At 40.8% G+C, this 11,392-nt stretch overlaps 1 protein-coding gene across 1 annotated transcript in view; it reads right to left on the minus strand.

The window, feature by feature from the left end:
• Positions 1–11,392, minus strand: part of IL7R (interleukin 7 receptor) — a 44,622-nt gene that overhangs the window by 5,489 nt on the left and 27,741 nt on the right. Inside the window, exons 4-5 of the mRNA XM_006902124.1 lie at positions 5,651–5,808; positions 2,151–2,319 (exon numbers count right to left, since the gene is read on the minus strand). Coding sequence (XP_006902186.1) covers positions 2,151–2,319; positions 5,651–5,808 — 327 coding nt within the window. The remainder of the gene's footprint in view (positions 1–2,150; positions 2,320–5,650; positions 5,809–11,392) is intronic.

The raw sequence follows: 11,392 nt of genomic DNA on the forward strand, positions 1-11,392 counted from the left end.
TTCCTGGCTGCTGGTGCCAAGAGGGTTGGCTGTGGAGCCAAGCAAACTAAAGTTGTGAACAATCTCTTTACCATCCATCCTGATGCTGCCAATTGGCCCACTGGTGAGAATCTTTGTCTTCTTGACATTGAGCCTCAATCCATATTGAAGGCTGCAGTCCTTGACCTTCTGCAGCAAGTGCTTCAGGTCCTCCTCAGTTTTAGCAAGCAGGGTTGTATCATCTGCATAGCACAGATTGCTGACAGATCTTCCACCAATCCTGATGCCACACTTCTCCTCATAGAGCCCAGCCTCTCTGACAATCTGTTCTGCATACAGGTTGAAAAGGTATGGAGACAGGACACATCCCTGGCATATGCCCATCCCAATTTTGAACCATGCAGTGTTTCCCTGCCCTGTTCTGACGATTGCCTCTTGGTCCAAGTATAGATTTTGCATTAGAACGACCAAGTGTTCTGGGATTCCCATTCTTCTCAGAGTCAGCCACAGTTTGTTATGATCCACACAGTCAAACGCCTTTGCAAAAACAATGAAACACAGATATACATTCTTCTGGTATTCCCTGCTTTCAGCTAAGATCCATCTAACATTAGCTACAGTATCCCTAGTACCACGACCCCTTCTAAACCCAGCCTGGAGTTCTGGCAGTTCTCTGCTGATGCGCTGTTGTAGTAGTTTTTGGATAATGTTCTGCAGAATCTTGTTTGCATGTGAAATCAATGATATTGTTTTGTAGTTTCCACACTTTTTTGGGCCACCCTTCTTTGGAATGGGAACAAATATAAATCTCTTCCAGTCAGTTGGCCAAGTGGTTGTTCTCCACATTTCTTGACACAACTTGGTGAGCAGGTCCAGGGCAGCATCTATTAGCTGAAATATATCAATTGGTATACCGTCTATTCCTGGGGCCTTATTTTTTGCTATTTCCTTCAAAGCAGCTTGAACTTCTTTAATCACCATAGGCTCTTGCTCATATGTTGTTTCATTAAATTCTTCTGTGTCTGCCAATTTCATTTGATATAATGATGCAGTGTATTCTTTCCATCTTCTTTTAACACTTCCTGGATCTTTTAATATTCTGCCTAAAGCATCCTTGATTATAGCAACTCTAGGTTTGAATTTGTTCTTCATTTCCTTGAGCTTAAGAAATGCTGATTTTCCGACTCCAGCTCCTTGCACATTTCATTGTAATATTTTATTTTGTCATCCCGTGCTGCCTTTTGGAATCTTCTGTTCAGCTCTTTAGTATCTTCAATTCTTCCTTGTGCTTTGGCTCCTCTGTGCTCCAGTGAATATTCAGAGTTTCTACTGACATCCATTTTGGTCTTTTCTTCCTCTTCTGTCTTTGTAATGATCGTCTGCACTCTTCCTGCATGATACATTTGACATCTTCCCACAACTCATCTGGTCTTCTCTCTTTAGTGTTCAAGGCCTCAAATCTGTTCCTGAAGCACGGCATGTTGTTGTTGTTAAGTGCTATAGAGTCGGAGGCAACTCACAGCAACCCTATGAAGGAGAGTCCTCAATGCTTGGGTGTCTCTCATCCTCTCTCCAGGTTTATAGGGTTTCCAGAGGCAAGCTATCATGGAAGTGGATGCCACTCCTCCTTCCAAGCTTGTTTTCATCGGGGAGCTCCACCCCACTCTCTGTCTGCATTGGGTAACCAGCCATTAATGCATTTGACACATCAGTGTCACAGTGTTCAGCCTCACAGCAACCAAAGTTACCGCTGTACAGCAACTTGTACACCTAATTATCCTGGGAAGATGTTATTAAATACCCAACCAGCATATCTGTCATAGCAATAAAAGCATCCTCTTCAAGAGTCTCAGAGCACTGAATGATTTTCCTCTTATTTTATATTGGCAAATTTGAGGTAATGAATGGACAATTTGTTTAGAATATCAGCAGCTATCAGAAACACGCAGGGCTATAGCATCCAGACAGTCTGCATCAGTCAATGAACTACTAAGAACCTTCCTTGCCCTCTTTCATTGTTCTTACAAAAATGGATAAAGATGACAGAAATAATTGAAAGAATGCCCTTCCTCAGAGTCTTGACTTGTAAGTCAGTTTATTTTCTCCCTCACTCTTGCTCACCCATTTCCAGGTGCAAAAGCATCATGGAACAGAACAAAATCCCTCCTCACCTGGTGCATTGGTCTTTGGAGTTCTGAAGTGGTAGCTTGGGCTCCATGCACTCCAGAAGCCGGCAAAATACTTTCCATCAGGAATAGAGCGGACTTTAATCTCATACACTGCGTTAGGTTGTAGCTTCCTCTGCAGCAGGACAGTCTTTGTGCTGGTTAAATTCATGTGCTAAAGAGGAACACAGGCTATTAGGTTTTCAGAACAGAAAAAGAGTGGTTGTCCAGGGTTCCCAACTCATTCCCAGCTGAGCTGCTTTTCTCACATGGCCACTCTTTTGATGATCTCTGACATTTGTTAGTAGTTTAAATACCTGGAGAAGTCAGCTGCAAATTTAGGGGCAGAGTATGTCAGGATGATCAGAATAAATGATGCTGAAAGGGGCCAAAGAGGGCAGTGGCTCCCCTCTTTTGGGGGGATGTGCACTACTCTCAGGCTCCAGTCTCTTTATGTGTCAATTTCTTGTTTTTCTTTTTTACTTTTTTTTGGTTTGCTTTTCTTTTTCTTATCTGCCAAATACCAAAGGAGTGAAGAGTTAAAAACAAACAGAAAACCTCACTGCCAGTGAGTCCATTCTGACTCAGAGTGGCCCTGGAAGGACAGAGAAGAACTGCCCAATGGGGTTGTTAAGGCTGTAAAACCTTACACAGTACCACTGCGTCTGATACAGGCCATGGTCTTTGCAATCACTTGTTAGGCATCAGAGAGTTGGACAATGACCAAGGAGGATAGAAGAAGAATTGATGCCTTTGAGCTGTGGTGCTGGAGAAGAGTATTGAGAATACCATGGACTGCTAGGAAAACAAACAGATTTGTCCTGGAAAGGGTTAAACCAGATGGCTCCTTGGAGGCAAGGATTCTGAAGCTCCGTCTAGCATACTTTGGACATGTAGTGAGGAGAGACCGGTCCTTGGAGAGGGACATCATGCTTGGGAGGGTGGAGGGACAGCGCAGGAGGGGAAGGCCCTCTATAAGGTGGATTGATTCAGTGACTGGGATAATCAGGATGGGAGTGTCAGAGACAGTGCGATTGGCACAGGACAGAGCAGAGTTTAGGGCTGTTGTACATTGAGTCGCAAGTGACTCGATGGCACATAACAACAACAACCTCTTTCGGTTAGCAGCTAAATGCACTACCAGAGCTGCTTAGTAAGCATTGTTATTCCATACTGTCAAGTTGGAATCAACTCATAGCTGACCTTCCAGTGAGTTTTCAGAAGCAGTAAGTCACCCAGATTACCCATCTTTTTCCAATGAGACAGCTGGTGTGTTCAAACTGAGTGAATGCCTTTGTGTTGCCCGCACCATCTTTACCAGAGATCCTCTTGTAAGGGTTAGGGAACAAAGATTACTTCCCTCCAGAAGAATCTTACTGTTCATTGCAAACGGCAGCTGTGGGAATAACAGTTGCACAAGTTTCCCCTAACACAATGAAAACATCTATCAATTTAATAGAAAAATTACATTGTTACTTATATTTATTAATTGATTCACAATGTGCCCTGATGACCTAGTGACAATGAGTTGCACTGCCGAATCAAAGGCTTAGGGTTTAAATCCACCAGCTGCACCAGGGGAGAAAGATGGGTACTCTCCTACTGTGTGATTTATCACTTCTGAAAACCTACTGGAGGGTCAGTTATGAGTTGGCTCTGACTCAAAGGTACATAATAACAACATTTAGTGCAACATGTTGTTGTTGTTATGTACAGCTGAGTCGCCTGTGACTCTTAGTAACCCTATGTACAACAGTCCTAAACCCTGCTCTATCCCCTGCCAATCTTATTGTCTCAGACACACCTATCCCCATTACCCCAGTGACTGAACCAATCCATTTCACTGAGGGTCTTCTTCCTCTTTTGCACAGTTCCTCCACCCTCTCAAGCATGACGTCCCTTTCCAAGGACTGGCCCATCCTTGCAACATGCCCAAAATATGTCAGATGAAACTTCAGGATCTTTGCCTCCAAGGAGCCTGGTTTGACCTTCTCTAGGACGAACCTATGTTCTCTTACAAGTCCATGGTATGTATATTCAATACTCTTCTCCAGCACCATAGCTCAAAGGCATCATTTCTCCTTCTATGATCCCTAGTTATTGTCCAGCTCTCTGATGCATAGCAAGTGATTGCAAAGACCATGGTCTGTATCAGATGCACCTTAGTCTCCAGAGTGACACTGTGCAACATATTTATTGAAATTTTTTACTTCTTCTCTAAGAGTATTTTCCAACTTTGTTCATTTTTACATAGTGTGTTTGACCATTAATGATTTCTGATGGCACCTAACAACAACAGCAACAACAACAGAGAGCTATTTATATATTAAGGCTATTGACTACTTCTCAGTTACTTAAGTGACAGTCTAAAAGAAAGCTTAAATTTGCTTTAGAATTTTCATTACTCTGTGTGCTAATATAGTTAAACTACTACTTTTCCTGTCAACTTCTTCCTTTCTTTTTCTGTTTATATGTTGAGGGTTTTTCCCTTTTTTAAAAATGTGGTTAAAGTATACACAAGGAAACAGTGTCAAGTTCAACTACTACATGTATATTTCAATGACAGTGATTACATCCTTCACACTCAACCATTTCCACTATCCTTTTACTCATTACTTCACTACCATTAACACAAACTCAATGAGTAATAAGAAAAAACTCCCTGTTTCCTCTTCCTTCCACACTTGGTAACCAGTCATCTTTGGTTTCTAGACATTTGCTTATTTCTTATAAGTGAGATTGTTATTGTTATTGTTGTGTACTATAAGTTGGAACCGATTGACTGCTGATTCGCCTCCGGGTTTTCAGAAGCAGTCAGTGGCATGGGAAGAGACTGTCCCTCTTTCTCCTGTGGAGCAGCTGGTGGATTCGAGCCCTGTACCTTCAGGTTAGCTGCACAGCTCTCTGCCACTAGGTCACCAGCGCTCCCTAAGTGAAACGGTACAGGATACAGTAACTCACATGCAATTAATAGGGTTATTTAATTTTGTAATTGATTTTTTCAAGATGATATTTTGTGGGTTCATCTATGTAGGCCTGCACGATCACAGTGTTCCTGGCTGCATAATATTTTATTGTATATATGTACCTCAGTTTCATTAATTCATGTCTTTTTGGACACTGTGCAGAGAGATTCCCCCCCCCCCAATAACACGTGGAAGTGATGTAAAACATGGCACTTTCTGAGGCCCCAAATAAAGAGGATTGATTTTGTCTTTATCTAGATTACTAGTTTGACTACCTAAACAGAAATAACCTAAAGAAACAAAATAAAACAATAACACAAAAAAAATTTAGGACCAGAACAGGAGCAGGCCAGGAAAAGTGCAGAGTTTGTAGGAGCTTGACATTTATGCAAGATTTTGCATAATACTAAATGTTGTTGTTTTTGTTAGGTGTTTTTTAAACACAAAATTGTTAGGATTCCTCCTGCTTTAAATATGGCATGGAACAGCAAAATATGTATCATTAAGATTTTAGTTTATAAATTCAGTTGAGCTACATACCATCCATTCGTTTTCATTTTTTTCCTGGTGGTAGGCGACATCATGTATTAATTCTTTTACATACTTCTTTTTCAAATGTGTTGTATTAAATGTCACTACAAAATCTTTGGCTCTCTCGCGATATTCTACTCTTAAATCAAAAGGAGCCTCAGGCTTAACTGGAAAGTAAAAAGAAAGGAGATCAATCTTTAGCGCAGTCAAAACAGCAATAATTTTTAAGTTCCATCTATGCTAAAAATCCCATTTCTGTGCTATGACACAAACTTGGTTAGCTGGCCAGAAAATGACACCTTCTCTTCCTGGGTTCAAAGCCAGATCACACCTCCCAGCATCTTTTGCAGCTGGGTGTGGCTTTATCATTGATGTGAGTATAAATGGTGTGCAGAAACTCTACTCCTGTGTGACTCCGATCTTAATTTCTTTTCAACAAATTAGAGTCCTAGGTTAGTGGCGTAATATGTTATATGTCAAGCTGTTAACGGAAAGATTGGTGGATCAAATCCACTCAGAGCTCCGTGGTAGAAATACGGGCAGTCTTTTCTCCATTATTTACAGCCCCAGAGACTCCATGGAGGGTCCCTATAAATGGCAAAATGGATGGTTTCCATGAGTCAGAATCGACTCGGTTGGCAAGGAACGGATTGAAGAAGGTGGAAGTGGAGGACAGCTTCACTCATTGCTGTCGTGTCAGGAACGTCTCACAGCTCATCATTGTTTGAGTTTCTGAGGCTGTAAATTGGCTGGAGACAGCTCTCTCCAGAGGAGCAGCTCTCTGTGGTCCAGACCTCTGAGCGAGGAGACCTGAATATTGTTTGGAGGAGCACCACTTACAGGTTGAAAAACCACTGCAATAAAGTTGATTGGAACTCGTAGAACAGAGAAGTAACCCACAGGGCTTCCAAGACAGTAAGTCTTTGTGGAAGCAGATAATCTTTATTGTCCTCCCTTCAAGGGAGTTAGAACTGCTGAGCTTTGGGTTGGAAGCTGAATTCTTTCACCACTGCGTCACGAGAGCTCCTTACGCACAGGCTAAGAACACTCATTGATGCTCTTAATTGAATATAAACAAAATACATTGTGTTTAACAGATCACGTTTTTTTGAGGCATGTTGTTATGGCAGCGAGAACGTGCTTTCTTTCCTGGTTGCACACATAGAACCTGTTACTAACTTGCCCCAAAGCAGAGACATCTAAGTTTTAACCAGAGGATTCTGACTCAGGGTGAGCCTGCATGTCCGAGGAGAATTGTGTTCCATAGACTGTTGGGTTTTGTTTTTATTTTTAAATATTGATTTGCTTACACTCATTCGTATACACTGAGTTTTATACAATTATAAATATACATTTTCTTTTACATAATTAATTACTATTGCTCAATGCCTATTATCACTCTCTTCAAGACCTCGTGGAATTTTTTCTATTCCTTCACCCCTCCCCCATTAAATTCTGCTATCTTACTGATTTCTCCCCTTCCCTTATTCTGCCCCTCTTCTCTTCTTTCCCTCTCCTTTTAAACATTTATACATATCTTGCTCAGTTATTCTCCTATTTTCACAATAGTGGTCAATGCAATATTTGTCCTTATGTGACTGAGATATTTCACTCAGCATAGTGCTCTCTAGTCTCCCACATGTTATATTTTATGAAGCCTTAGTGCTTTATTGTATTTATTTCACTGTGTGAATGTACCATTATTACACAATCTATTTGTTTATTAATGGGCATTAAGACTGTTTCACTTTTCTTACTCTTGTGAATAACTGCTGTGAACAAAGATGTACGTATCTCCATTCATGTTTCAGTTTTGATTTCCTTGAGAAAGATTCCTAGCAATAGAATAACTGGAATATGGGTGATTAGCTTTTTGAGGAAATGCTAAGCTGCCTTTTATAGCAGTTGTACCAGTTTACAATCCTTCCAGCAGTACATAAGAGTTCCAATCCTTCCACATCTCCTCCAACATTTATTATTTGCTATTTTGTTACACTTTGCTAGTGCTCCTGTAGTGAGATGGTATCTCATTGTTCTGATGTGCCTCTTTCAGATTGCTAGTGATTTTGAACATTTCTTCTTGTGTTAGTAATCCAAATGTCCTCATTTGTGAAGTCTTTTTATGTTTTTTGCTCATTTTGTAATCGGGTTATCAGTGTTTTCCTTGTGAAGGACCCGAGTATTCTCTAAATTTTAGTTATAAGACCCTCGTCTGAAATGCTATTGCCAAATGTTTTTCCCAGTCTGTGGGCTTCCTATTCACCCTCTTAGTGAAGATTTTTGATGTACACAGGAATTGATATTAAACATGGGAGAGGCTAGAGAGCATTATGCTGAGTGAATTAATTCAGGCTTGTAATAATGACAAATACTGCATAAAACTATTAGTAATATGTGTAAGAATATCCAAAGAGGGAAGGGAAGTGTGAGGTGCTTAGAGTGGGGATGGGAGAAATCACAGGGTTGTAAAATCATGGGGTTGTACAGTTTGGTGGGTGGAGGGAGGGGGTAAATCAATTAGGAAGATCCAGCAGGAATCTGAAAAGACAGAGTAATAGTGGGCATAGATCAATGGTGGTTAATTTTATAAGACAAAATGTATGGGAATAATTGTAAGAAACACAATGTGAATGAAAAGAAAAAAAAAAAAAGAAACCAAAAAAAACCACCCACCAAACCAAAGCATAAAAAACCAGACTGTCCTAATACTTGATTTTATTTTCTCCTGGTTGCACATTTTTCTTAATTGAGATATTAATGAAAGTTTATAAAGAACTCAGATTTCCATTCATCCATTGTTGCACATTCTCCTCCCTGACCCTCCTTCCCCCCCCCGGCCCCCCGCCCCAAGTTGGCTATTTTCTTTGGGAAAAAAGGTCTTTCATTGTTATACAGAGCACCTCCCCTGACCACTTTACTATGCAGCTCTTATTTTGGACTCTTGTTATGCCAATAATACCTAATCATGTATTTCTTTTATACAGTTCCCTCCCCCATCTGTTTCAATGCCATGTACATTATTTATCCCCTCTTTTCTTCTGTTTTATAACAGTGGAATTATGAAGTATTTCACATAGCATAATGTCCTCCATGGTCGCTTATTTTGCATAATAGTTCATGAGTTCTTTATTTTTCAGTGCTGTGTAATATTCCATCTTGTGAATATACCACAGCTTCTCTATCCATTCATTTGTTAATGGGTACTTGGGTTGTTACCAACTCTTTGATATTGTGAACAAAGCAGCAATAAACATGAGTGTGCATATATCTGTTTGGGTGGCAGTTCTGTTTTCTTTAGGGTATATTCCCAGTAGTAGAATTGCTGGGTCAAATGGTACTTCTATTTCCAATTTTTTTAGAAAATGCCATTCTGCCTTCCATAGTGATTGTACTATTTTACACTCCCACCAACAGTGAATTAGGATTCTAATTTCTCCACAACTTCAGCAGCATTTGCTGTTTGCTGCCTTGTTAAATTTTGCTATTTTTACTTGGGTGAGATGATATCTCATAGTTGTTTTGATTTGCATCTCTCTTAGAGCTAGGGATTTTGAACATTTCTTCATAAGTTTGTTTGCCATATGAATGTCTTCTTTGGTGAAGCTGTTCGTATCCTGTTGATTGCACAGTTTTGGCTATGTTTGCATGCCTAGTTATGCTGTAGGCTAAGGATTCTAAGTTCGTTGCCATTTTGTCTTTTATGAAATTCATATAGGTCTCTGATGGATGCACGTTGAGTTGGGTTTTGTGTATGGTGTGAGATGTGGATCCTGTTTCTATTTTTTTGGAGATAGGTTCCCAGCTTTGCCAGGACTATTTGTTAAAGAGATTTTCATAGGGTTTTGATGACTTCTATTTTGGAAATAGATCTTCAAATTTCAAGGTGGAATAGAATTCCAACCTTTAAGTTAGCTCCTGAGTGTGTGCACATTAACCATTTATTTCTACCCTCCTGGGTCTTCTAAATCTTTGAGTCCTCATTGTTTCAATAAAATTGGAACCTGATAGAGTCTTGCATTTCATCTGATCAGCACCAAGGTTGAGAGTCTTCATTCTGATCCTGGCTCATGTATTGCAGGGATATATAAACATGCCCCCTATTCCAATCTTGTCTGCATTACCTCTAATTGCCTAACCAGTTTTCTTCTGTTGGTCTACTCTACAAAGTTGCTTTTAGGATCAAATGCACCTGATAGAAAATGCCATTGGAAGACATTGTTGTTGTTGTATGCTGTCAAGTCAGAACTTCCCCTCCAGTGGGTTTACATGAGCAGTTAATTGCATGGGAGGAGATTGCTCATCCTTCTCCTGCAGAGATGTTAGTGGAGTCAAACTGTGTGCCTTTGGACTTGTAACGCAGCTTCTTGCCAATAGGCCACTAGAGCTCCCTGAAAGGTATTGTTGTTGTTGTTATGTGGCCTGCGATTCATAGAAAGTATAATAGCTCTGAACCCTACCCTATCCTAGCCAACCTCACTGTCTCTGACACATCTGCCTCTATTACCACAGTTATTGTGTCAATCCATCTCATCCAGGGTCTTCTTGTCTTGCATTGTCCCTCCACCCTTCCCAGTATAATGTCCTTCTCCAAGGACTGGTCTCTCCTGGCCACGTGCCCAAAGTATGTGAGATGGGGTTTTAAAACCCTCGCTTCCAATGAGCAGCTTGGTTTTACCCTCTCTAAGACAGATCTGTTTGCTCTCTTGGCATTCCATGATACATTTAGTACTCTTCTCCAGCACCACAGCTCAAAAGCATCCACTCTCCTTCTGTCCTCCCTAGTCATTGTCCAACTCTCTGATACATTTAGTACTCTTCTCCAGCACCACAACTTAACACCATTGATTTTTCTTCTATCTTTCTTAGTAATTGTTCAGCTCTCTGGGACATCTCCAGAGTGTTAAAGAACAAAGGTGTCAGTCTAGAGACCAAGGTGCATCTGATCCAAGCCATGGGCTTCATTAGGTATTAACAAAGCCTGAGAAGATTTAACACCTAGAAGTGCATTTATGATTAGGTTGCTTATCCTTTACTGGCCATGGCTTCTTTGTCCATGCCTTTTCACTGCTCTCTCCACTCCCCAGTGGTCCAGGAAAGAGGAGGCTATCTTTTTTTTTCTCATAATTAAAGTCAAGCAGATTTATAGCAACCCTAAGGAATGGGTAGAACTGACTGCATGGATTCTTAGAATGGAATCTTCCCAGGAGCCGATTGTCACGTCTTTTATCCTGCTGAATGGCTGGGGAATTCACACCTTTAGGGTTGCTGTGAGTCATTATGAGCCTGATGAGCCACATCTACAATCTACAACTTTGCCAGGGGTGGTGGGGGGACCAGTAGCCTAACATCTGAGTCAAGCTTGTCAGTGGTGAGGACATGCATGGTCTGAAAGCATAAGCATAGAAGGCAGAGCTGGATTCCAGGTTGACTGATTGAACTGTAATTTTCACTTGCAGAGCCAGTGAAATGAAACTTGTGGTGGAATTGGCCTACTTATTATAAACATTTGCTCATAGAGGGGACAGCCTAAGTTTCTGCTTCACTGCCAGAGACATTAGAAAAGGGAAGTGGCGCTTTCTTCCCTTGGATGCCTTATAAAAAGGGAAGTTTATCCTTTTCTACCCTTAGATGTGCAATAAAAAGGAAGCCACTCTAGAGGGAAAAGGGAAGAAGGGGCGAATGGAGAGAAACAGATCAACAGAGTTGACTGGCACTCTCAGGTTTTGATGTTAGATTTATGAATATACCTAC

Source organism: Elephantulus edwardii, unplaced genomic scaffold, assembly GCF_000299155.1.
Source record: "Elephantulus edwardii isolate Elephantulus edwardi_28Jun2011 unplaced genomic scaffold, EleEdw1.0 scaffold00370, whole genome shotgun sequence".
Lineage (NCBI taxonomy): Eukaryota > Metazoa > Chordata > Mammalia > Macroscelidea > Macroscelididae > Elephantulus > Elephantulus edwardii.